The sequence below is a fragment of the Chiloscyllium plagiosum genome, chromosome 19 (assembly GCF_004010195.1).
Source record: "Chiloscyllium plagiosum isolate BGI_BamShark_2017 chromosome 19, ASM401019v2, whole genome shotgun sequence".
Lineage (NCBI taxonomy): Eukaryota > Metazoa > Chordata > Chondrichthyes > Orectolobiformes > Hemiscylliidae > Chiloscyllium > Chiloscyllium plagiosum.
In genome coordinates, this window is record NC_057728.1 from 61,603,050 (window position 1) to 61,630,902 (window position 27,853).

General features: G+C 38.6%; 1 protein-coding gene across 5 annotated transcripts in view; it reads left to right on the forward strand.

Annotated features, from left to right (window-relative positions):
- The window catches only part of scaf11 (SR-related CTD-associated factor 11), a 65,865-nt gene that overhangs the window by 20,228 nt on the left and 17,784 nt on the right, over positions 1-27,853 (forward strand). For 3 of the 5 annotated variants that reach the window (XM_043708684.1, XM_043708682.1, XM_043708685.1), the window contains exons 3-10: positions 4,300-4,359; positions 7,019-7,188; positions 15,627-15,704; positions 16,302-16,384; positions 19,803-19,858; positions 21,668-21,771; positions 25,069-25,172; positions 26,586-26,705. In XM_043708684.1, coding sequence (XP_043564619.1) covers positions 4,300-4,359; positions 7,019-7,188; positions 15,627-15,704; positions 16,302-16,384; positions 19,803-19,858; positions 21,668-21,771; positions 25,069-25,172; positions 26,586-26,705 — 775 coding nt within the window. The remainder of the gene's footprint in view (positions 1-4,299; positions 4,360-7,018; positions 7,189-15,626; positions 15,705-16,301; positions 16,385-19,802; positions 19,859-21,667; positions 21,772-25,068; positions 25,173-26,585; positions 26,706-27,853) is intronic. The other 2 variants (XM_043708687.1, XM_043708686.1) reach the window with 1 other exon arrangement.

Below are 27,853 nucleotides of genomic sequence, written 5' to 3' on the forward strand. Positions count from 1 at the left end.
GCTAAAATCAGTAGTTGAATTGTGTTTAGAACATAAGCAAGAGCAGGAATTGGTAATACAGCCCCTCAAATGTACTCCACCATTGAATAAGATCATGACTAAACTGATTTTGACCTCTGTCTACTTTTCTGTCTGTTCCCCATAATCCCTGACTCCTGTAGTTGAAATATTTGTTTATATCGGCTTTGAATATATTCAATGATTAAACCTCTTGGGTCTTATGATGTAGAGAATTCCATATATTCAGCAAGAGATGAAATTCCTCATTTGACTTCAATGGATGATCACATATTCTGAAACCGTGTCTCTCGTTCTAGAATCTCCTACAAGGGGAAACACTTTCTCAGAGCTAATCCTGTCAAGCTCCTCAGAATCTAATGTTTCTCTAAGATCACCTGTCACTCTTTTGGAATTTAAAAGAAAATATACCTAACTTGCTTAATCTTTCCTAATCTCAGGAGCCAGCTCAGCAAATCTTCTCCATTTCCTCCTGTGCAATTAAAAACAAATCCTTAAAAAAGATAGAGCAAATTAACTATTAATACTATGACAATGAAATATCTTTATTTTTCCTGTATGTTTGATTGTGGTCTGAAATGGGAAAAGGACTATTTAAAAGCCAAGGATTGTAGAAGAGATTGCTGCCCTTTATTAAAAATAAGTTTCTAAAACACATCTTAAGGTGTCTGCACTCCTACTTTGTTCAGTCAGTGAGAGAGGCTGCTTTCAGATAGTCTGGTGATAGAGGTTGGTAACGTTTGGCTGGTAACAAGTAGCTGATAGGTTTCTGGAGTTATGTTGATGGCAAATACCATCTACCTGTCAACAACGACATGGTTTGTTCCTGGGTAGCTTAACAGCTTGTGAGTGTGAACGATATTACCAAAAGCCTTCAGATCTCTGGAAGGGAAGGCAGTGTTTCATTCTGCAGTTGGAAATGCCTGAAGAAAGTCAGTTTATTTGCCTTCACCAGTTGCTGTAAGCTTTTCCTTTTAATTAGCAAGTCAGAAACTTTATAATTTATGAACAAATCATCTCTGTGCTCTAGGACAAGCCAAATAAAGACACACGCGAGAATTCCTAGAAGCATGGTATTCCAACTGGAACTCTATCAACAAGCACATTGAGTTAGACCCCATCTACCACCCCCTGAGAAAAGGAACAGGAAGTGACTTCATCACAACAGAAAATGACATCACCAACTCAAACATATAAATAGAAAGCAGGAATTTTCAGCATTGTTTCGCATGAAGCCCACTGAAGCCCTTACCTTGTAGGGTAACGAAACGTCTGGAAATGAACCTTTCAGCTCAGCGAGCAAACTTACATCCAAAACTTCAAACCTGAGCTACAAATCTTCTCAACTTGCCATCTCTGTGCTTCTTGCAAGAAGGTGTAAAATACCTGGAGAAGAGAGATTGAAAAGCAGCAAGTGTTAGCAAGCAAGAGGATTACCTTAATGCACCAATGGCCATTATCAAGTTACACAAAGGTTTGGTATGCTGCCTTCAATGGTCAGTGCATTGGGTATGGGAGTTGGCAGATCATGTGGCCGAACAGGGTATTGGTTAGGCCACTTTTTAAGAATATTGTGGGAGAACTACCTTCCCAGATTTTTCTTTCCACCCAAAGTGCAAGTTTATGTTTTTGTCTATATGTTTGTACGGAGTTTTATAAAAACTAAGGGGTTAGAGTTTTAACCAGTGATGTCATTTAGCAACAGTTCATTCTCATTTACCTCTATTGAGAATCTCTGTTTGCCTAGGTCTAAATTGGGGAACTTGACAGGTAAATTGGGGAATCATTGAGTCTTAGAGATGTACAGCATGGAAACAGACCTTCTGGTCCAACTTATTCATCCCGACCAGATATCTTAAATATATCTCATCCCATTTGGCCCATATCCTTCTGAACCCTTTCTATTCATATACCTATTCAGATGCCTTTTAAATATTGTAATTGTATCAGCCTTCACCATTTACTCTGGCAGCTCATTCCATACATGTACCACCCTCGGTGTGGAAAAGGTTGACCCTTAGGTCCTTTTAAATCTTTTCCCTCTCACGTTAAATCTGTGCCCTCTAGTTTAGAACTCTCCCAACCCAGGGAAAAAACCATGTCTATTCACCTTTTCCATTGCCCTTCATGATTTTATCTGCTTGTATAAGGTCAACCCTTAGCCTCTCACGCTCCAGGAAAAATAGCCTCCGTCTATTCAGCCCTTCCCTATAACTCAAACCCCCCAACCTTGGAAACATCCTTGTAAATCTTTTCTGAGCCCTTCTACGTTTCACAACATCCTTCGTACAGCAGGGAGACCAGAACTGCCCTCAACATTCTTAAAAGTGGTCTAACCAATACCCTGTACAGCCACAACATGATCTCCCAACTTCTATACCCAATACACTGACCATTGAAGGCAGCAAACCAAACCTTTGTGTAACTTGATAACAATTTTTAACTTCTATGTTGACTATGGGAAAAGCAGGTCTTAATTTCCAGTGAGCTACCTCAGTATAGAGTGACAGTTAATCTTCATTGTACTTCAGATCACAAGTTTTGGAGCTCATGTATAACAGTGGTTCAGAGTTCAGATTCAGGGTATCACTGAATGTATGTTCTCCATTAAAGGTCATTTGAAAGGTTCTGTAGAACAGACCTTTATTCTTTGACAATATTACCAGGCTTCTGTTGTCTCTGGGCGTGTCTGTAACTTTAATTGCAGTAGCTAACATGTACTGAACAATCACTTCAGGGAATATTAGCTTTTCGACTGAATGATCTAACTTCAGTTATGCAGTAGGTGTGCTCGGCCTGCACAGAGCACTGTTTGAGCAAGATTGTTGCTGATCTCTATCAATTAATGCTGTTCAATACAGTGTCTTTATCTAGGAATTCATTGAGAGGGAAGCGTATTTCAGTTCGAATTTACTTATTAGCTCCAAATTTTAAATATTCCAATTGCAGATTGGTGGGTAAATTGATTGCTGTACATTGGGTGAAACTGGCATGAAGTGATTCTTTCTTTCTCTTACGTTTGATGCACTTTGAGGTCACAATTCAGATGTGACATGCATGCTCGCTGTGGAATCTGTGTGTATTTATGTGTAGTAAAGTTCCAGTATTTCCAGGGGATGCATTCTCAGCAAATATCACAAACATCAAGCATGTCTTATAATAGGAGTCAATTTGATAGGGTTTTTTACCATAATTATGGAAATGTAAACTTTATATGACAAATGAAGATTTTCTGTTGGAGAAAATAATTATCCTCTTTGTGAGTGAAATCCCTAGGGTGGTTATTTAGCTTCTCGTGGCCCCACTGACACAGTCATAGAGATGTACAGCATGGAAACAGACCCTTTGGTCCAACCCGTCCATGCCAACCAGAACCTTCGATATCTGTCCAGCTCTTCAACATCAGTGGCCAGTGTTGTCCATTCAGAGAACTCATCACTCCTTTATTTTCATTTCTTTCCTTTTCCTCAAGTTGAAGCTTTTCCAATTCCTTTTCAGAGTCCTGCTCAAGAATTCTCCATTAATTTCTTTCTCAAAGCTAGAACAGATTTACAAGTTACTATTAAATCATCCATTACATATACAAGTGCTAATACTTTGAGGTTTAAACTAACTGATACACCTTCAAATCTCACAGCATTAATACAATATTATATCTGCACGCCCACAGATCAATAAATGTGTTAGGTCTGGCTGAAAACAGGGTTATTACTGTCACTTTACTCTTGGGTGTGCCAGGATCCAACTTCACAAGTGAATTATCAAATCTCTTCTCATATCGTGATTTGGAGATGCCGGTGTTGGACAGGGGTGTACAAAGTTAAAAATCACACAACACCAGGTTATATAACCTGGTGTTGTGTGATTTTTAACTTCTCATAACGGCTATGTTTCTAGCTTCTGGAAATCCCAGATAAGCAGTCATATGTGCGAGACAGTGCACAGAATAGTTTGCGTAGGTAAGTGATTTTATGAATCGCCGAGCTTTACTGCATCTCAAGTTAACCAGCATTTTAGTAGCATTGCTGCTGCCAATCATGCTACTTCTCCATTATTCTCCATGTAATTCATTGATCTGTATCGCTGTATATCAATAGCTAAACCATCAAAATAATTGTATATTTGCTGCACTGATGCTGTACTAAGGCTGGTATATCATACAGTCTAAAATCACTCCAGAAAAGAAAATAATGTGAATGATACATTTGTTTATAGTTGTCACCGTGAGGGTCTGCTATTAGAGAGAAATAGACTTGAAATTATGATGTGCATCTGTAACAGGTGAGGAGAGGACCAACCACATTAAGCTGCAGAGAAAGCAACTTCCTTCAGTTCAGAAAGGTACTTTTATAAACACTTTTGATTCACAGACTCATTCAAATTTTAGAATGGATATTAACTGATCTAAAGAATCTTAACCAAACCTTGTATAAACTACTGAATCATCTAATTGGCTTTCAAGTTGATTCTGCTTTCAAATGAATTATAGCTGCTACAACAGGAAGGTTAATGAATAACCTTTAGCTGATGTCTACATTATGTTTCATATAGTAAAATTTAATCTTTTGTACTATTTCTGTCTTGTGCCAAATACTTATTTGAGCTGTATGTAAAACTGTCAAATAGCAGGTTCGCATATAGGCCTCCTGTGACTTTGAATTTGGCGAACTTTGTGAGCTATTGTCTGGGACCGTGAGAATTTATATGTTGTTGTGAACACTTGTATTAAAGCTGTGCCTATATTACTTTGATTGTAGCAGAAGGTGTGCCTGAATCCAACCCCTTCAATGCAGCTAATCTATTACAGTGTTGATGGAAATTGGGAAAGTTTGTTGTTCTTGGTTTAAAAAGGGTTCTTTCTGATTGAAAACTGTGGCATGTGTGTGGAATTATTTTAGAATGCATCTGGTACTGTGGAAGTAACAGAGATAACAGGTGGTTTGCACATTTATAAATCAGATCAGGTCTGTTAGTACAAGCAATGTGTGATCAGTGTGCATTAATGCAAGCTCATTTAAATGTTGATCTTGAGGCTTCACAAAGGTCTCTCAAAGACAGTTTCTGGTAAAAGCATTTGAAAGTATAAAAGTAGCAAAAGAATGAATAGTGTTTTGAAAAAAAAGCAAAAACCTAAAAGCCTGATAACTAGCTATGAACACTATAATTATGTATCCTTTCCATGCACTCAAGTGTTAGGTTTTATCCACTTGAGTACATATTATTGCGCTGGGCATATTGCAAATGAGGTATTACAAATTACTTTAGCGATTTGCTTCTCAAATATCTTATTTAAAAAATTAACCTCCAAGCATTTGGATGAGGGTATGGCAGTTGATGTAGTTTATATGGATTTAAGCAAGGCCTTTGACAAGGCGCGATATGGGAAACTGATAAAGACTGTAGAATGCTGTTATTGTGACTGGAGCTCAGCATACCACAGGAGCTGGTCAGTTCTGGATTCCTTACTGTTTGTGACATTCGTAAATGATGTAGATTAAAATATTGGGATGGGATGAGGAGACGATAAATAAGTTTGTGAATGACAGACTGGCTGCGTGGTTGACAGTGAGGAGGATGGTGTTAGATTACAGAAGGATATCAAACGCATTGATCAGATGGGCACATTGGTGGCAGGTGGAATTTAACCCTGATAAGTATGAGATGATGCACTTTGGAAAAAGGAACAAGAGGAGGAAATCCTGGATGAATGGCAGAACACTGGGAAGCTCAGAAGGATCTTGGAGTGCTAGTCCACCCTGAAAGGTGGATATGCTTAATACGGTAGTTAAAACGTACATTGGGCACTTGGCTTTATCAGTTGTGACATAGATTCTAAAAGCAGGGAAATTGTGTTTGAGTTGTACAGAGCTTTGGTTAAGCCAAAGCTAGAGCACTGCATGTAGTACTGGTCACCACACTACAGGAAGGATGCGATTTCACTGGAGGGGGTGCTTCTGCGATTCACCTGGATATTGCTTGGGATGGAGCATTTCAGCAATGAATACAGGCTGGATAAGTTAAGTGTCAAGAGTGTGGTGCTGGAAGAGCACAGCAGGTTGGACAGCATCCGAGGAGCAGGAAAATTGGTGTTTTGGGCAAAAGCCCTTCATCAGGATTCCTGATGAAGGGCTTTTGCCCAAAATGTCAATTTTCCTGCTCCTCGGATGCTGCCCGACCTGCTGTGCATTTCCAGCACCACACTCTTGACTCTAATCTCCAGCATCTGCAGTCCTCACTTTCACCTAGATGAGCAAAAAACATTGAGGGGGTCCTGATAGAGGTGTGTAAGATTATGAGGTATATGGATAGGATGGGTAGAAAGCAGCTGTTTCCTATCAGTTGAAGCATCAAATGCTAAGGGATGTAATTTTAAAGTGAAAGGCAGGAGGTTTACGAGGGCATTTGAGGAACAGCTTCCTCAAACGAAGGTGGTAATGGTCTGGAATGCACTGCCTAAGAGGGTAGTTGAAGTGGAAACCCCAATCTTTTAAAAAGTATTTGGATGAACATGTGAAGTATCCCAACATTCAAGGCTGTGGGCCAGGCGTAGGAAAAAGAGACTGGCAAAAGTAGTAGTGTACTTTTGGCAGTACAGACTTGATTGGCCAAAGGGCTTCTGCATTGTATGATTCTAAGCATAGGGCATGTGGTGAAATTTCAGTTTGGCAGATATTGTGAATAACTGTAAAAGATAGAAAAATAAAATGTGAGAAACAAAAGTGTTAATTTTGTAACACCTGGAAAATAAAGATTTTTTAACTATTTTCAATATTAAAGGTGTACAGCTGAATGAATTATGTCAACCACTGTCAAGCACTATAGTAATTGTATTTCTATAATTTATATTATTGACCATGCTTTAAGGTGACGAGTTCAGTTAAATTCATAACATAAATTAATGTTCAACTTTTTTTTAATAGTCTCATTATGGTTGACTATTGTCAACTTTGACCTTATGAGTTAGTGCTCTTTGAGACGTTTTTCCTGATTCTGTTAACAGGTGGAGAAGGTGAACAAGAATGTGCTGATAATGGGGTTTTGGCTGCAACAACAACTGATCAAGTTGATTGGTGTCCTATCTGCCTCAACCACTTTGTGGACCAAGAAGTAGCTGTTCCTGAGAGCTGCTGTCACATTTTTTGCCTGAGATGCATTCTTGCTTGGGCTGAAGTAAGAAAATGTTAACCTACAATTAAATTGTATATAAATACATATTTTTAAAAGTTTATATTTGGAAGTGAATTGAAAATATCACAGCAATGAATACAGTGAAGCTAATCTGATTGCATAAAATGAGTGTTGTTATAAAATTAATTGATGAATTAAATCTGTGAAATGAAACAATTGAACCAAACAAGCACCAGTGCTCAAAAGATATGCTCAGATGGAGGCATAGATTGTTGTGGACATTGGGAGTAGGGGAGGAAGAAGAGTGAAAAAGGGAGATGTTTTCTCTAAGTTTTGACATTTTATGAGTGCTCACATTTTGTACAAGACACTGGCGATCCAACATTATGTGGCTACTTGAATATAACTCATAAAGGGCCAAATCGTTTTGGGATAATAATGATATTTATGCAGCATATGCTTTATTAATTTACAAGTGACAAATCTACTATGGCTTCATGACCAGGTCAGTAGCCAGGGAATCTTGCTGCAAATTATTTGTGCCCTGACTCCTCAAAGCCTGCCATCATCGACAAGGCTCAAGTCAGGAGTGTGGTCGAATACACTCCACTTGCTGAGGTGAGTGCAGCTCCAGTAGCACTCGAAGCTCAACACCATGCAGGATGAAGCAGCCTATGTATCGCCTTCAGCACTGACACATCGTGGCAGCAGTGCAAATCACCTACGCAATGAACTGCAACAATTCACCAAGCCTCCTCCATCAGTGTCTTCCAAGCCACAGCCTCTATCACTTAGAAGGTCAAGAGTAGGAAATAGATGGAAACTCAATCACTAGCAAATATCTATTCATTAGAGTTTAGAATGATGAAAGAGGATATGATTAAAATGCATAAAATTCTAACAGGACACGTCTCACAACATCTTTCCTTCCTTTCGGAAAGATGTTGTGAAACTTGAAAGGGCTAAGAAAAGATTTAGAAGGATGTTGCCAAGCTTGGAGGATTTGAGCTGTAGGGAGAGGTTGAATCGGCCAGGGCTGTTTTCCTTGGAGCGTCGAAGGCTGAGGTTAATAAAATCATGAGGGGCAGGCACGGATAGGATAAATAGACAAAGTCTTTTCCCCGGGGTGGGGGAATCAAAACTAGAGGGCATAGGTTTAGGGTGAGAAGGGAAAGATATAGAAGAGACCTAAGGGGCAATGTTTTCAAACAGAGGGTGGTACGTATGTGGAATGAGCTGCCAGAGGAAGTGGTCGAGGTTAATACATTGCAACATTTAAAAGGCATCTGGATGGGTATATGAATAGGAATGGTTTGGAGTGAAAAGGGCTGGGTGCTAGCAGGTGGGACAAGATTGGGTTGGGATATCTGGTCGGCATGGACAAGTTGGACCGCAGGGTCTGTTGCAGTGCCGTACATCTCTCTGACTCTATGCCTAGTCAGGGAGGATATTTTCCCCAGCTGGGGAAGTCTAGAACCAGGTGTCATGGTCTAAGGATATTGGATAAACTATTTAGGATGAAGATGAGGAAAAGTTTCTTTGTTCGTCAGATAGTCAACCTGTAGCATTCACGACTGCAGAAGCTGTGAAAGCCAAGTCACTGAATATATTCAAGCAGGAAATTTTTTTTTAGATTTTAGATGCATCAGGCAGTATGGGGAAAAAAACCAAAAATATGGCACTGAGATAAAGGATCAGCCATGATTGTATTGAATGGTAGAGCAGGGTGGAAGGGCTGAATGGTCTCGTCTTGCTCCTTGGATGTTATCCATCCAAGCGCACACACCATATTAGGTTAGAAATATGTTACTGTTCCTTCACTGTCACCAAGTCAAAATCCTGAAACTCCTTTCCTCATAGTATTGCAGGTCTACTTATTATCACATCGACTATCATCGTTCAAGACATCACCATCAAGGCTCACAACGATCTTATCGAGAGCAATTAGGAGGTGGCAGTAAATACTGGCCTAGCTAGTGATGGACACATCCAATGAGTACAATATATTTTTAAAAAATCAGAGTTTTAAGAGATGTACCTTGAGTTACAAAGCTCCAGAACCTGCTGCTGAATTTAGATTTCTATTCTGTTTACTCTGCATCGATGTCTTAAATGTCTGTGTGAGTTGTACAGACCATTATTGTATTCCCTGGAATTTAAATATTTTGGTTCAATACAGTCGAAACTGAGATTTTGGAGAAGATTTGTTGAAACTTTTAAGATATTAAGGATAGATAGAGACTGTTTTGGCTGGTTATGGATTGTGGAACAAGGAATATAGTCTAAAATTTAGGACAGTTCTTTCAGGAGTGAAGTTCTACATGCAAAAAATCAACAAAGTTTTGAACACTCTTCCACACATGGCAACAAATGCTTGATAAATTGTAAATTTTAAAATAAATATTTGTTAACCAAAGATATTAAGGGAAAATAAATGACAGTTAAATGGAGTTGGACCATTGATCAGCCAATATCTCATTGATTGGATGAAGGAGCTAAATGGCCTCCTGCTGCATACCAATGAGCTTGTGCATTTATAGCCCTTAAAAGCTAGACAGAAGTTTGCATCTAATAATTTAACAAGCATCTTAGTTAATACAATGTCAGTCTCTATGATCCAGAATTGGAACCAGTTAAAATACTGCATTTTATTCCTTGCGATTTTGAAAACACTTGTTTTCTTTCAGTGCAATCTTGCTTATCCTTTCTTTACTTCCTGTCTACCTGATTTGACTCTAATTCACACACAATTTCACTCTCCTACGTTGTTCCCACTTCCTTTTCAGACCTTAAAAATCTTGTTGGTTAAGGTGATGCACTTAGTTTTTTTCTCCATTATCATCACACTTTCAGTAATTAATAGCCCAAAGAAATTATGAAATTAATGCAGAAAAATATTTAATGCCATGCGATTCTCACTCCAGCAAAATCTGGCTCTAGAATTTAAATGTGCAAAATTCTTAATAACAATAAAATGAAAATAAGCATTAAAAAGACAATTAATCAAAATCACACTAGAATCTAATTGGAGAAATAGTTTAATATTTAAAAGGGTTAAGTTATGCAAACTATTCAATGAGGTAACTTGTTGAAAAGACAAGGTTTAACAAAGATTTTATAGATTTAGATTAAATATTAAAAAATCTAGGTTTTTGACCACTAGCTATGAAGTCCTAGAGGTATACAGCATGGAAACACACCCTTTGGTCCAACTTGTCCATGCCGACCAGATACTTAAATTAATCTTGACCCATTTGCCAGCATTTGGCCCATATTCCTCAAACCTTTCCAGAGGCCTGGCATTCCAACCACAATGCCATAAACAAACACATAGATCTAGATACCATCTATCAACCTCTCAGAAAATGAACAGGAAATGACATCACCACAAACCCCAGGAACCCCATCCGGGACAAACATATAAATAGAAAGCAGGAGACAACAGATTCGCTTCACTTGGAGGTCGCCACTGATGATGTTACCTAGCCAGATAATGAAACGTCTGGATATCAAACCTACAGCTCAGCGAGCAAACCTACACCCTAAACCTTTCTATTCATATATCCATCCAGATGCCTTTTAAATGTTGTAATTGTACCAGCCTCCACCACTTGCTTTGGCAGTTTATTCCGTACACACATCACCCTCCACCTGAAAGCGTTGCCCCTTTGCTCCTTTAAAATTTTTCCCCTCTGACTTTAACCCTATGCCCCTAGTTTTGGAGTCCCCCATTCCAGGGAAAAAAGGTCCTTGTCTGTTCACTCTACCCATGCCGCTCATGATTTTATAAACCTCTATAAGGTCACCCCTCAGCCTCCTGACACTCCATGGAAAATAGCCCCAGCCTATTCAGTTTCTCCCTATAGCTCAAACTCTCCAACCCTTGCAACATCCTTGTAAATCTTTTCTTAACCCTTTCAAGTTTCATAACATCCTTCCTCTGGCACAAGAGACCAGAATTGTACGCAGTATATTCCAAAAGCCGCATAACCAAAGAGCTGTACAGCCACAAATGAACTCCCAACTCCTATACTCAATGCACTGACCAATAAAGGCAAGCATACCAACTGCCTTCTTCACTATCCTGTCTACCTGGGACTGCACTTTCAAGGAACTATGAAGCTGCACTCCAAGGTCTCTTTGTTCAGTGTCACTCCCCTGGACCTTGCCATTAAATGTATAAGTCCTGCCCTGATTTGCCTTTTCAAAATGCAGCACCTCACATTTACCTAAATTAAACTCCATCTGCCACTCCTCGACCCATTAGCCCATCTGATCAAGATCCTGTTGAACTCTGAGGTAACCTTCTTCACTGTCCACTACACCTCCTATTTTGGTGTCATCTGCAAATTTACTAACCATACCTCCTCTGTTCACATCTAAGTTATTTATATAAGTGACGAAAAGTAGTGGACCCAGCACCAATCCTTGTGGCACACCGCTGGTCACAGGCCTCCAGTCTGAAAATCAGCGTTCCACCACCACCCTCTGTCTTCTACTTTCGAGCCAGTTCTGTATCTAAGTGGCTGGCTCTCCCTGTATTCCATGCTAACCAGTTTAAAACAAAACTCTGCATTAATTTACATGAAGGTCATTTGGAAAGGTGCATCAAAGTGATGGTAAAATTATTTTCATTATGTGTAACAAAATAATTTTTAAAAAAGCTAATAGAATTTTGGGATTACATTTGCAGAACCATTGTAAAGTTGTAAAACAACGCTTAGCTTTCATACTGCTGTATTTAGAGTACATTTAAAGTTATGTGCTCAGTTTTCATCACTAAATAAAAAACACACATATTGGAAAGAGAGCAGAAATAGTATCAAGACTGGTCAAGTGTAAATGGAGATGAAATGTAAGCAAATAATAGCGATATTTTATCTTTGCAACCTTGGTTTTGGAGGGGTAATAAGAAGGGAAACTTAACAGATATGCAAATAATATATTCATTGACATGGTCAAGACAAATACAAAATGTTTATTTTAAGCAAGTCAGGAGGGTGGGATTTGAAAATATAAATGAGTGTAAAGTAATTTTCAAACTAAATAGTTACACATTTAGTTCATCAGGTTATTCTGGAATTATATGCCAGGCATGATTAAGTGAAAAAATATTTAAAGTATTTTGGTGCAAGCTGCCCTGTTTTGAAGAGTATGGCCCTCTTTCTCCGGTCCCAGGTTTCTGCTCAAGCTTGTCAACATATCACTAAACAACAAACTGCCCAGAATAGTATTTTAAAATATGATATTAAAAATTCATTGCTTTGAAAAATATTCCTTTATTTAAGAATGTTAATTTCGTAAAGTTTGGCTACTAAAGCTGAAAATTGATTTATCACAAAAAAAAGCTTTAAAAGCAACTGAAGTTCATTTCCTGTGAGAGTGCGATTTTAAATTATTGAAAATTACTTTAAAAAATATACCAAATTCTCTTCCAGTTAAATTGGAATACATTAGTGAGTTCCTTATTAAGTTTAAAAATCAACTTAGTCATAGCCTTTCAAGATGTATTAACCTTAACCTATGCTGGTAGTGTCCTTTTGTTCAAAAGTTCCAGGTTATATTTTTGAAACCTCTTTGAAGGCCTGCAAATGAATCAAATTAGCAGAAACTCCCAATTGTGATAAATGTTCCATGGGGTTGTGGGTAGAGTCTGTTTCTATCATAGAGTTTTTAAAACTAGCACACAAGACCGCAGAAACTCAAGTTGAGCTTGTGTTTGAAACTTTATAATCTTTAGCATTTGGATGTTATTATTGAGGGAATTCATTTTGTTAGAAAGATGAGTTGATGGTTGAGGTCTTAGTTATTTGTCTAATGGATTTTTTCAAAGTTTTCCTAAGAAAGTTAAATAATCTGCAATTCTTAGTTTTATTTTGAGAGTAGTCCTTTTGAGGCAAGTGAAGTAAGACTCATTATTAAGAAAAGGCCCAAGAAGCATTTAGAATTTAAACGTGAACTTATTTTTGTTACATATATTTAACTAGTGTACGCTATATTTGCAACATTAATAAAGGACTTTTCCCAGACGTGTTATTACCGACAGCTGAAGTGGCTTGCACGTTACCTTATAGTCTTGCTGTATTCCTATCAAATGTGTTCTGTTTTGATAAAGGGAGAAAGGTGCAGTTTATGGACTATAAATCAGGAAATATTTGCTGTTGCCTCGTAGAATATTTTGACAGGCTACCCAGTGCCTCAAGATCTAAACTACTCACTTTTGATTTTCATGTCTGAAGTATTAATTTATTCGATTCACAAAGTGAAGTGAGCAATGCTGGTCATTGGCAACTCTTTTGCTCTTATCTATGTTATGAATTAAATCTCTTAAGGGAAATTATGTTTGTGTGAAAGTGCTGGCAATGTTGGGTGCCACAGAATATTCTATGTGCTGATATTTCCTGATTTATAGTATTTGTACCACTGATGTCTACTCTTTACCCCAGGGGTTCTGGCTGAGAGATTGGCAGGGACACTGGGGTGAAGGAAGGAGGTCAGTTAAGTTCCAGTGTGAAAACTGAAATGTCTTGGTGAATAATGCTGGACAGAAATTCAGCAGGTAAGCTTTTTCAGCCTTTTCTTTGGCATCCCAATTATGGGTTGGCTGTGGAGCATAAATGCATTTTTATTTATGGATCAGCTAAAATTTCTGTGCATTTCTCATACAATGTATGGATGAAAATCCAATGTTCAGAGTAAAAGTTGATCAAGTTTTCTTTTTAAACGCAAATTGTAACAGAAATCCTTCAAGTTATGCCAAAAGTCTTGGGACAATCTTTACAACAGTGAGAAAAATGAGATGTTTGTATTTGTCACACTTGTTTTCACCAGTGCCAGCCAACAGGTTTGCATTGAATTACAGTGATGCACAAATTCCAATTCTTATATTTACAAGTCATAACTTGCATGAACGTACAATAAATTTTGCTGTGTTTCCTATTTGAGTGTGACAATTTGGTCTGTACTGGGATTATATCTTAGAAAAGCTAAAAGGAAAAAGAACATTGGAATGCCATTTCTTACTTAAAAATGGCATTTTGTCCAATGTCTTCAGCCTGCGCCTTAAAAATCGCATGTTTTCTTTCTGTGAAAAGATTGGGATAGTCCTATTTTATTTCAGCTGATAACTTGGATGTGATCCAAATTCTCAATAAAGTGAGTGAATGAGGAGTGGAATTCTCTTGCCATGTATGTTGCCAGTCCCTGAATTTTGATGCCATTTGTGATGCCATTTTGTTTCTGTCATTCATTACCAGCTTCTGTTAACAAATGTTGTTACATATGATCTGGAAGGCATACTTCTTTCTGGATGCCATTGTTATAAAGGTACACACTGGAGATAATTATTAGTTATGCTGCTTATTGTGTCAGCTTCTTGGATGTAATGTTGTCTTTTGTTAATCGAGTGATATGATGCCTCAGAATTGTTGAATACTGCTACATGTGTTTGCAAATTCATAATTGATCAACTATTATCCTTAATAAATATAGTTTGGATTGAATTGAAGACTTGCTGATCAGCATGGGAACAATATTCTTATTCTGATTGTTGAATTCAGTAAATTGAGTCTTCTCGCCAAATCTCTGCAGTAAACTATTCAAGCACATTGTGAAACTAGACTTCTAATTCTGAGCAAATATCAACCATTGGAAGAACTTCAAGCAGAATTGATCAAACCTGCCCATTCACATCCAAAAGGACAGTATTCCCAGCAGTGAGTTATATTCCAGAAGCATTAACTTTTTTTTCTATTTTCATCTATCCCTGACCATCAAAAATGGATTACTATTTAACTTCTTATTGCTTGTAGGAACTTGTACATAAAGTAATTACTGCTTTCACCTAGATTAATTCATCTCCAGGAGTTGCTTTTGAGAAGTTTTTTGGCAACCATAGTCTTTGTATGAACACTAGGTGAGAGGTGCAGAGAAAATGTGAAGAATAGCATTTGCCTGCAGTGAGTGGCAATGACTTGGAATTCACTGCCGACAAGGTTGATAGAAGTGGAGACAGTCAGATTTCAGAAGGAAATTTGAAATGCACTAGAGGGGACTAAACTTGCAGGGCTGTAGGGGGTGGAGTTGGGGAATAGGATTGACTTGATTATTGTACAGAGATCTGTCATGGACTTGATGGGCCAGCTGGCCGCCACTGTGGCAGAATGACTCTGCAATAAGTTCACATCATTTTCTTTTTTACATCTCTTTTCCCCTTTCCTACCCTTTCATGAGAACAAACACAAGAATTAGGAAAAGGAGAAGACCATAGACTCATCAAGCATTCTATGGGAAATGTTGACGTTCGAGTGGCACAACTTGGAGTTCAGAGTTTGCCTCACTCCATGACATGGTTTGGGCAATTGCAGTGAAGACTTAGCAACCAGTGAATGAATAATGTAATTTGTTGGATGTAATAATTAGTATTTTCAATAGAAAATGAGTAACTCAGAAATTAAACAAAATTGTACCTGTTTTCACAGAAAAGAAACTGCTGCCCAATAGACCGTAAGCCTTTCAGTCTGGTTTACAAACAAGTCAACATAAAGGGTAATGTAAAGGTATGTAATTAATAGTTTTTATTAGTTTAATTAGCTTAATGTATACAGGTTAAATATAAAATAAACAAGACATAAGGCAATTCAGATGAATAGCTATTGAAATAAGGCACAAGGATTTATAGGGTTGTACTTTATGTTCCCTGAGCAGTTTGGAAGGCCGGTTAGGGGGTCAGCTTAAAATTCAGCTAGTAGACTGTCCACATACTGGCCCTAAAGGAAGCAGCTCTGTATCACACTGATACCTTCAGTCCACCATTCTCCCCCGTCATCCCCTGATCTGTACTTCCATGTCAGTCCAGGCTCCTCAACATTGCAGGTTGCTTATAGTCTCAGCAGTGACCCATCCGGTAGGACCTCTAATTTAGGAAGAGATGGAAGGTTCACTATGAAGGAATAAACGGTGCTCACAGCATTAAGTTGCTGCTGAACAGCTGTCAGGATTATGGGTGACCCCTGCTTCTGACATTTTGGTCCAGGGTGCTGGGGACTATAGTGCCACATAAAATACAGCACATTGCCCTCAAACTCTGGAATAGGAAAACAAATAAGCCTATTGTAATATAGTGTCACTTTCTGTGCTGTTTTTGTGCATTTCAGATTCCCATCAAGCAGAGCTTCAGTAAAAATTCACAAGAACAGCAGCCATGCAGCAATGAAGAGCATTGTCACAGTATTGCAGGGTAGGTACTGCCAAAAAATAAATGTTGTGTTGAACTTATACATAACCTTCAAGAAAGGTTATCATAGAATAATGCAGAAACAGCCCATTTGGCCTAACAAGCCCACACCAACCCTCTGAAGAGTATCCCACACAGACCCATTCCCCTACCCTACTACTCTGCATTTCCCCTGACTAAAGCATCTCGACTACACATCCCTGAACACTATGGGCAATTTAGCATGGCCAGTTCACCTAACCTGCACATCTTTGGACTGTGGGAGGAAACCAGAGCACCTGGAGGAAACCCATGCAGACACTGGGAGAATGTGCAAACCCTTCCCAGACAGTCGCCTGAGACTGGAATTGAACCCGGGTCCCCGGCGCTCAGAGGCACTGAGGGCTAACCACTGAGTCATGGTGCCTGATGTGGCTTAGGATATTATCAAAGTTGAGGAACACAACAACTTCCTTGTCATTGTTAAAATAGTAAAATCTTCAATGGACACTAGGTTTTATTAGTGTCTAGATATTCATCGAACATTTTTCTTGTGTTGATGTGATTGTACTTTGTAGATATTGTAATGTGTATTTGCAAATTTTAACTGTTTCTTCAGATAACATTTTTTGGGTCTTCTGTAACCTTTGATAACGATACCGTTTCAGTTTGTTCATAGTGTGTGAAGTGTACTAAACTAGGGCTTTCCCTAATGTCCTCACGCACTTAACTTTGTAAAAGACCAGGGTAATGTTTTCATTCTTGTCACTTTGCGTGGCACTGTTTGTAACATAATCAGATTCCAAAAACCATAATTTACCACTTACTTGTCACATGGGAAGTAGGAGATGTCAGTTCCTGAATCTGCTGATTGCATGAGATATGCTCATGGTGACCGGGAGACCTTAACTTGATTCGTCACAGCACAAGATGAGCGTGTGTTTTAGAATCCAGTGGTGCAAACCAAAGGTTTCCATTTGAATCTGGGAATTCTCACTGTGAGTACATAAGAGAAGCTTCAGGTCAGTCTTGAACTAACTTTAATAAGTCAGTGGATCCCTTATTCACTTCCAATTACTAATACTGTAATGTCCCCATCATCTATATCCCAAGCATCCAGAATTCCTCTTTTGAATCTCTAATACCAGTGCATGATAATTCTGAATGTTTGGGATCCAGGTAACAGGGACTTCAGTCAACTTTCTACATTGCTGATAACCCACTGGAATAAAGCAGTCAGCCACTGTTCGTCTAACAGTTAATATTACGGGAGTTAGTGCTTCTTTTAAAACATGGAATACCGTGTCCAGTTCTGGTTGCCCAGTTATAGGAGGGATATTATCAAGCAGGAGAAGATTCAGAGGAGATTTAACAGGATGTTGCCAGATATGGAAGGTTTCAGTTATGAAGAAAGGCTGGATGGGCTGGGACTTTTTTTACTGCAGCATAGGAGGTTGAGAGGCGATCTGATAGAAGTTTATAAAATAATGAGGAATTGATAGTTAGTGATAGTTGTCTTTTTTCCTGGGGTGGGGGATTTCAAGACATGGGGCATTTTTAAGGTGAGAGGAGAGAGATTTTAAAAAGGCATGAGAGGCAACTTTTTACACAGAGGACGGTTCGTGTGTGGAATGAACTTCCTGAGAAAGTGATGGATATGGGTACAATTACAACATTTAAAAGACATTTGGATAGATACATGAAAGGATCATGAATAGGAAAGGTTTGGAGGGATATGGGAAAGGAACAAGCAAACAAATTCAGTTTGAGATTATGGTTAGATCGAAGGGTCTGTTTCCGTGCTGTATGACTCTGTATATTGTGCCAGTGGGCAAAGGGACAGACCTGAGGACTGGCTGGCTGGATTGTTTCCATATTTGAGTGAGATTACAAAGCCACACAGGAAGCTCTGTTTCATGTTGGGATGCAGGACCACTGCTTGTTTCTCATGAGTACCTGTTTATGCATATAATTATGTCAGAGCTCTTGCTTGTTAAACTTATCAAGTAAAGTTGATTACCAGTTTTCTAAAATTAGATGTACTGCGAACATTTGTGACAAAGTTTCTGGTGACTTAAGGATTACTCTGAATACCTATGTGCTCTGGAAACTGGTCAGATTGGGAAGTCTTAATGGTATTTGTATGGTCAGGCCATTGTGAACTAATTTAGGTTCAGTTTGCTTGAAAACTCTGGTCCACTGCATTAGTGAGGTGACAATGATTCCATACTAATGGTATCTTCAAAGAATGTCCACCTTGAGTAATTCTGGGTTTGTTTTCTGGTCTGCTACATAGCATTGCTTATTCTGTACTAACAGAAAGCATTTTAAGTAGGCTCTGCAACTGTAATGATTACATTGTAAAGCAATTTTTCAGAAGCAGTTACTTGATTTCACGAGCACAAGTTCATAACATAGTTAATGAGAATTTCTATAGTTGTATTTATAAAAATAACTGCTCTGGGTTATGTGCTCTGCTGTGGTCAAACCGCATCAATCATTCTTTACACTTGTGCTTGGCGAAAGTGAGGACTGCAGACTCTGGAGATTAGAGTCACGAATGTGGTGCTGGAAAAGCACAGCAGGTCAGGCAGCATCCAAGGAGCAGGAGAGTCAGTGTTCTGAGCAAAAGCTCTTCATCAGGAATGCTCCTCGGATGCTGCCTGATTTGTTATGCTTTTCCAGCACCACATTCATTACTTTACACTTGTGCTTTGTCCACAGACGAACTGTCAGATTTTGCATTGGGAACTACTGCAATTATAGAACCATTTCAAAGAACAATACAGCACAGGAACAGGCCCTTCAGTCTTCCAAGGCTGCGCCCACCACATTTTGCCCTTCCATACTAAGACTGTCATTTCATATAAGGCTCTCTACAGGGGATCTGGGACCTGTGTGAGCAGGACAAATAACTGAATCTTAATCAATCAGATTGAAATATTATTAATGTACTGAACAAGTCAAAATATTTAAGTCCATGTCAAATGAGTTAAAGAAAACACTGCAGTGGGAAGATAGGTATTGTGTAGAGGAATGATGCAGAATTTGTTTTTGTTTGAAATGAATGAAACTTAGTTTTCTATTTCAATTAGATTATTTGACTAAAATGAATAATTCTCGCATCATTAAATAATTTGACTGGAATGAATTTTTTCTGTTGAAGTTATTGAGTAATTTTGCATTATTCCATGTGTTTCTGTGCTTGATCTCTCAGCAAGATGTCAGTATAACACAGCTTCTGGGGTGTCAGCAACTTCTTAATTTCATGTTAACTGTGTGTCTGTGGTTTTCAGGATTTCCAGTGTGGTTGAGCCTTTAACAACTATGTGCACTGGTAACCTCACCATCATTTCTGAGCAAAATACAGCTCATTACCTTTTCAGATAATAAAGATCTTTCAAATAATTGTACTACTTAAAATTTCTTTTGCAAATTACAGAGGAAGCGTTGCCTTCAATGATGGGTTTTGCACATGCTTAAAGGAAAAGTGTGAAAGTAAGTAAGAAATGAACTTTGTATTGATATATTTCTCTGGAGCGTTGGAGGCTGAAGGGTAACCTTAGAGGTTTATAAAATCATGAGAGGCATGGATAGGGTGAATAGCCGAGGTCTTTTTGCCAGGCTAAGACAGTCCTCTGTTCTTGGGCCTCAGCTCTTTGTAGTTTTTATAAATGACTTGGATGAGGAGGTTGAGGGCTGGGTTAGTAAATTTGCAGTGAGGAGGTTGAGGGCTGGGTTAGTAAATTTGCAGATGACACAAAAGTTGGAGGTGCCATTGATAGTATCGAGGGCTATTGCAGGCTGCAGTGTGACATAGACAGGATGCAGAGCTGTGCTGAGAAATGGCAAATGGAGTTCAATGTGGATAAATGTGCGGTGATGCATCTTGGAAGGTCGAACTTGAATGCTGAATATAGGATTAAAGATAGGATTCTTGGCAGTGTGGAGGAACAGAGGGGTCTTGGTGTTCATGTACATAGATCCCTCAAAGTTGCCACCCAAGTTGGTAGGGTTGTTAAGAAAGCATATGGTGTTTTGGCTTTTATTAACAGGAGGATCGAGTTTAAGAGCCGTGAGATTTTGCTACAGCTCTACAAGTCCCTGGTGAGACCACACTTGGAATATTGTATCCAGTTCTGGTCACCCTACTATAGGAAAGGTACAGAGGCTTTGGAGAGGGTGCAAAGAAGGTTTACCAGGATGCTGCCTGGACTGGAGGGCTTGCCTTATGAAAAGAGGTTGACTAAGCTAGGACTTTACTCTCTGGAGAGAAGGAGAAATAGAGGTGACCTGATCGAGGTATGCAAGGTAATGAGAGTCAATAGCCAGAGACCTTTCCCCGGGGCAGGATTGACTGGCACGAGGGGTCATAGTTTGAAGATATTAGGAGGAAGGTATCGAGGAGACGTCAGAGGTAGGTTCTTTACGCAAAGAGTTGTGAATCCATGGAATGTGTTGCCAGCAGTGGTGGTGGAAGCAGAGTCATTAGGGACATTTAAGCGACTGCTGGAAATGCACATGGATAGCAGTGAATTGAGGGGTGCGTAGGTTAGGTTATTTTATTTTACATTAGAAGGATCTGTTTCCATGCTGTACATCTCTGACTCTATGATTAATGCTCGGCACAACATCGTGGGCCGAAGGGCCTGTTCTGTGCTATACTTTTCTATGTTCTATGTTCTAACTAGAGGGCATATGTTTATTGTGAGAGGGGAAAGATTTAAAAGAGATCTAAAGGCCAACTTTTTCATGCAGGGAGTGGTCTATGTGTGGAATGTGCTAATATTTAAAAGGCATTTGGTTGGATATTTAAATAAGAATGGGTTGGAGGGATATGGATCAAATGCTGGCAAACGGGACTAGACTGGTTTGGGATAACTGACCGGAATGGACAAGAAGGGTCTGTTTCCGTGCTGTATACCTCTATGATATCTTAAATTGGAAGAACATCAGCATGCTTGGAAAAGGTAAAAGCTTTTTTATTATTCTTCAGAAAAGATTTGAGGTTGTTACTTCAGATTTGACTGCATACATTTCAAAAGTGTGAAATTCCAAAGAGAGGAACAGGCTTTCAACTCATTAACTTTGTTCTGTCCTGAATCCATGTATATTTATCCTATCATTTACTTCCTTGCAATATTTGTTATATACAAATCTAGTTCTGAAAACAGCCAAAAGCCAAAAACACTGTTCTACAATACTTTCTGAGTAAACATTTGCTCCCTTCATTTGCTGTTCAGTCAGTCAATCAATGGCAAGGTGGTATTCAGGGTAGGTGGTGATTGAAGTTTCTCTTTCCTTCAGGATGCTGTGCTGCTTGGCAACAAACAGATTTTTGTGAAATACAAAGCATATTTGTCACGGGCTGTGAAAAAAGGAATAGGACTTCCAAGAAGAATAAAAATAAGGTTGGTTGAATGAATGTGTAATACTCATTAAATCTGCACCATGGTAGACAATGGTATATTAACATGAATATTGAACCTAAGGCCTTAAAATGCTGAAGTATGCCATTCAGCCCATCGGGTCTGTTCTGCTATTCCCTTAGACTATGACTGATCTGATAATTCTCAACTCTACTTCCCTGACTTTTCCCCACAACCCTCAAATCCCTTACTGATTAAAAGTCTGTCTAATCTCAGTCTTGAATATAATTAATGACCCAGTCTCAACAGCCCTCTGTGGTAAAGAATTCCGCCAAATCACTACTCTGAGTGAAGAAGCTCTCCCTCCTCATCATTTAAGGACTTTGCTAAGTAACAAATATTTTGTAAACCATTATTTCAATTATATACCATGTGCCTTTTTTTTTACTGAGGTAGTATGTTAAACTATTTTGACCCAATGTTTTCCTTCTGAGTTTAAACAGTGCATCTTTTATGGTCTGGAAGTTTTGATCTTTGGGTCCTTTTATCATAGCATTTGCTTCAGCCTTAAAATGGATTTTACAACTAAGAAAAATGCCCAGAGTAGTCCTTTTGGTCCTTTCAATTCCACCTTCCCAGATCTCTTGCTACCTATATCAGTTGATCCTTATCTCAAATATGTTCAGTAATTGAGCATTCTCACCTCCTCAGGTTGGAAAGTTCCAAAGACAACTAATTTTTTGAATGAAGAAGGTTCCCCTTACTTTTTTCTAAATAGCAGATTCTTTTTTCTGAAACTGGGATCCCATCTTCTTTATTCCCCATTCGGAGAAAACGTTTTCTTGTCTAACCATAAGAATTTTAAGTATTTCAACTCCTACGAATGAGGAGTGGGATAGGCAATTCAGGCCTTTGAGCCCATTCCACCGTTTGGCATGATCTTGGTTGATTTTATTCTAGTCTCAACTCCACTTTCCTGCCTGCTCCCCATAGCCCTTTATCCTGCTTTTCATCAGAAACATATATATTTCTTTCTTGAATCTGATGATAGATTTTGTCTCTGGGGCAGTGAGTTCTACAGATTCACAACTCTCTGAGAAAAGAAGTTTCCTCTTACTTCAGTTTTGAACCTACCTCCTCTCATTCTCTTAACTATATATTCTTGTTCGAGAATGTCCCACAAGAAGGGACATCTGTTCCACATCCACCTTATCAAACCCCTTTAGTATTTTGTATATCTCAATCAGCTCCCCCCTCATTCTTCTAACCTTCTGCGAGTACATTCCCCAGTTGTTCAACTGCTCCTTATATAATTGTAACAACATTTCTTTACTTTTATAATCCTGTCCTTTTGCAATAAATACCAGGATTCCATTTGCCTTTCTTGTTCTGTGCTACACCTGCAAACCCACTTTCTGCGAATTATGCACAAAGACACCCAGATCCCTCTGCACTGATATACTTTGAATCTGATTCCCATTTAAATAAAATGTGCTTTTTTGTTTTTCCGATCAAAATGGGCAACCTCGCACTTATCCACCTTAAACTCCATCTGCCAGATTCTGGTCTTTTCTCCAAAGCTACCGATATCCATCTATTTATGTCCTCGTCACCGTGTGCTTTCCCACCTGTTTTAGTATCGTAGGTGGGAAAGAGTATAGTAGGAAAGCTTGAATTTGCTCACCTCTCTCATTATTTCCAAAACAATATAGACCACATTTCTTTAGTCTTTAATTAATAAACAATTCCCTCGTCCAAGGGATGAGTTTAATTTTGTCGTCTGGGGAAAACTTGTCCTTCATTGAGTAAGGAGACCAAAGCTGCACATATTAGTCCTAATGTAGCTTCAGTAATGTGGCCCTGTACAATTGTAGTAGGACATCTTTACTTTATGCTTCAATCCGTTTATAATAAAGTTTTGTTAAAGTGTTTTGCTTTCATAATTGCTTGATGCGCCTGCATGTTAATGTTTTGTCATTCATATACAAAAACACTCAGGTTATTCTGAATGCACACATTTCCCAATCTCTCATCATTCAATGTATATTCTTTTAAATTTATTATCTTACCAAAGAGGGTGACCTCACATTTCTCCCACATGAGTTACATCTGCTGTGCTTGTGCCCACTGTCAAACTTGGCTCTATCCATTTATAGACTCCGTGTGTCAATCACTTCATTTCCCAACTAACATGGTATCGTCAGAAAAATTGGGTCTTTTCATCCAAGTCATTTGTACAGATTGTAAATAACTGAGGCGTAAAGACTGATCTTTACAATTATAGCCTCAGAAACTGAAAATAATGCATTAATTTCTACTCTTTCTGTTCATTTACCAATACTCAACTCACAGTAAAACATTATCACCAATTCTGAGTCCTGATTTTTCCTAGTATCCTATTGAGTGGTACATTATTGAGTGCTTTCTGAAGAATACAATTGATCCAGCGTATTGTTTATAAACATTTGGAAGAAATGCATCACTGAATTATATATGATCTGATTTGGTTGTATTGCCCTAAATTTATATAGAATTCACACTTAGTGAGTTTTAAGAAGATTTGTAGCTCAGGTTAAGGTTTTGGATGTCAGTTTGCTCACTGAGCTGAAAGGTTCATTTCCAGACGTTTCGTTACCTTACTAGGTATCATTTTCAGTGGACCTCATGTGAAGCAATGCTGAAAATTCCTGCTTTCTATTTATATGTTTGGGTTGGTGATGTCATTTCATCAACAAACACATCGAGTCAGAACCCATCCGCCACCCCCTGAGAAAGTGACTTCACCACAGGAAATGACATCACCAACCCAAAGATATAAATAGAAAGCAGGAATTTTCAGCATTGCTTCACATGAGGTCCACCGAAGATGTTACCTAGTAAGGTAACGAAACGTCTGGAAATGAACCTTTCAGCTCAGTGAGCAATCCTACATCAGAATTCACACTGCTGGTGACTGATTCTTTATCACAGGTTAAATGTTATTTCCTGCCATCCACTGTGTCCTAGCAGAAGGTTTAGAGCTCTGTGTGTAACATAACTAAATTACTTATGCTGTTCACTGGTACGCAACTTTGTACCTTTTATATACATAATGAAACACAGTGTGTGCAGTAGAGGAAAGTCACTATGCATTAAGAGCCAATTTCATTCAACAGCAAACACTCTGACGGGGTGAGCACCATGGATAGAAGCTGAGAAAGTTGAAGTCTGCTGTCTCGTTCTTTTCTTAAAATGAGTGAAATAAATCTAATTTCCTTTTATGTTTTTGCAGATTTTACTTTACTGTTTGCTCTAAATTAGCTTTTTCTATTCATGAAATTATTTCTTTTGCTTCGATAGATCAACAGAAAAGCATGTTACCAGCCATGTGTCAGGAATGATCTGAACAGTTTCACTCCACAATATGGGAAGTCAGAAATGTCTAATTTCGAAACTGAAATATGGTAAATCTCAGTGCTAACATGAGGTTAATGAGCCCATTGAAATTGCAAAGCTGTAGAATATCTTTTATTATCAATTGTGTTCAGTGTAAAGTACACTGAAAAGTGTGTTCCATTGCTGTACATAAGCACTATTCACATTAACCTAGAATAAAAGTTTTGAAAAGATAACTTTATGAAAGTCCAACTTTTTGTTCTGCACAGCGCCATCATTTCCCCACCAGAGTCCTGCTCTGGGCTTCCCAGCCAATTCCATGCCGCCGAGATTATCATGTTCTGTACTTTCCAGCCCACGGCATTCCACCCAGAGTGTCCCACCTGTTAAGGCTTCAAATACTTTGTGTGTTAATTGTGTAAACCTGGTTTTTCAGTGCATTAAGTTTTCTGGTTTCTAACTCTGCACCACTTGAATGGTGTAAAATAATGCAGCAACTATAGTGACAACATCTCAAATTATATATATATCAGTAACTTAGCTTTTTCTTTTCATAGTTATTCTTTTGCCTCAAAGAACAACTGAAAGTCATTCTTTTTAATAAAGGGGGAACTAATCAGGAAGCGATGAGGTGGGAGTAGATGTCTAATGTCTTTAAATCTTTTACAACCTTGAAGGACATCAATTAAACAGTGGGAATAGAAGGCAGTGCAATGTCCATTGTGCTTTCAAAAACTAAACTGGAAAAGTAAACCACTTGCTGTGACTAGCTTTGTTTGGTTTTGTTACAATTTACAGACCCGTCCTTATGTAGTTTATGATTCTCTAAGATCCCCTTATGTTTAATGTTTTTAGAAATAATATAAATGAAATGTAGTTGTGAAATCAGGGTATAAGTAAGTGAAGTTAAAAGGGGTGGTTATCAGCAGCAACCTGCATATACATTGCATTGTTTGTATATGAAGTGTGATGATGTACTTTGGCGAAACACTTGTGTAAAATTTGACACCAAGCCAATAAAGTGAAGGAGCAAGAGCCTGATCAAATGATATGTTCTAAGAAGTCTTAAAGAAGGAGGAAAATATGGAAAGGTGGTGGGGTTTATGGAGGTAAATCCAGAACATAGGAGCTAAGCGGCTGAAAACACAGCTACCAGTAGTGGAGGAAAGGAAATCAAGGACTACACAAGGTCACAGTTTTAGAAGTGTTGAATTATAGGAATGGAGGAGGCTTCAAAAGCTGGTAGGCGATAGGCTATGAGACTGAAAGTTTGAGGCATTATCAAATTTCGCAGGTAGAGTAAAATGGGATATTTACACGAGATAAAATGTATAGGTGTAAAAGTGTGTGGTGGGGGGGGGGGGCGGGGGCGGGGACGTGTAAATTTAATGTAATCTGAGTGAGAAACACACACTGTACCAGGGTGAGCTGAATTCTTAATTCATTCCTAACCGTTTGAACCTTTATTCTTCCTTTTGTAGCACAGATTATGTTGACATGTGTGAAATTACACCACTAATCAGACAGAAGAGAAGAGGACCAGAATCAAATCGACCCCGGTGGCGTCTTGCTTCCACTGTTCTTACAACAGGAATGTCGAGGTACTAATTCAGGCAGAAGTTGAAATGCAAACTTCTATAAATAAGCTGAGCAGCGTTTTAATGCAACACTTCTGGTTGTTCGTAAGGATAGTGCCATCAGTTGAAAGCCAAGTTTAGTTTATCTAGTGGCATTGATTACTGTTTAAAGCTTTGCTGATAATGGAATTAATATAACTTAGGCTTTTCTTGAAGGTTTGTCACTCTGTTGTTTTAGATATGTTAATTGGAAACATAGTTAATTTGCAAGCTGTTTGAAGTAAAATGTCGATTCATCATTTTTCCAAATCATGTTATTATGTTTTTCATCCATTTTGACTGAGTTTTGCTTTAACCAAGCAAGCAGACTGTTTCAGGATTTCTAATTCCTTCTCAGTTGTTCCCACAGCAATTTACATCTATGTATTATTTTAAAAGTCTTAATTCTCCTAAAAATAATGTCTATCCTTGGGCTGATCAGTGTATTTCCCAGAAATGGATGTATATAACAGGAAGAGGACAGGCAAACTAGATCTTCTTTCTTGAAGGGGGGGTGACCTAATAGAACTAATATAAAATTATGAAAGCGTTTGATAGCATGGTTACAAAGTTTGTTTCCTTTGTGAAGGAGAATGTAACTGGAGATCATCAATATAGTCACCAATAAGGAATTCAGAATAGGATTTTTCACCCAAAGAAAATGCTAAGAATGTGGAAATCGCTACCAAAAGGAGTAGCTAAAGTGAAGAGAATAGATGGTTACAGTGGTAGATGTCGATGAAGAATGGCAGAAGTCCTCAGTGGAATTTGAATACTGGCATGGACTAGTTAAGCCAAATGGCCTGCTTCTGTGCATAACCATGTAAGCTGAGTGTGAAAAACAGCATGAGCTAAAATGCAACTTGTTTGAGCTCTCATTTCTAACTAAGAAGGTTTTTATCACAAATTCCACATTAGAGATTTAGGTTGATGCTTCAGTGCAATGTTGGGAGGTATCCTGAGTCAAATGAGACATTAGATTAGATTAGATTACTTACAGTGTGGAAACAAGCCCTTCGGCCCAACAAGTCCACACCGCCCCGCCGAAGCGCAACCCACCCATACCCCTACATTTACCCCTTACCTAACACTACGGGCAATTTAGCATGGCCAAATGACCTGACCTGCACATC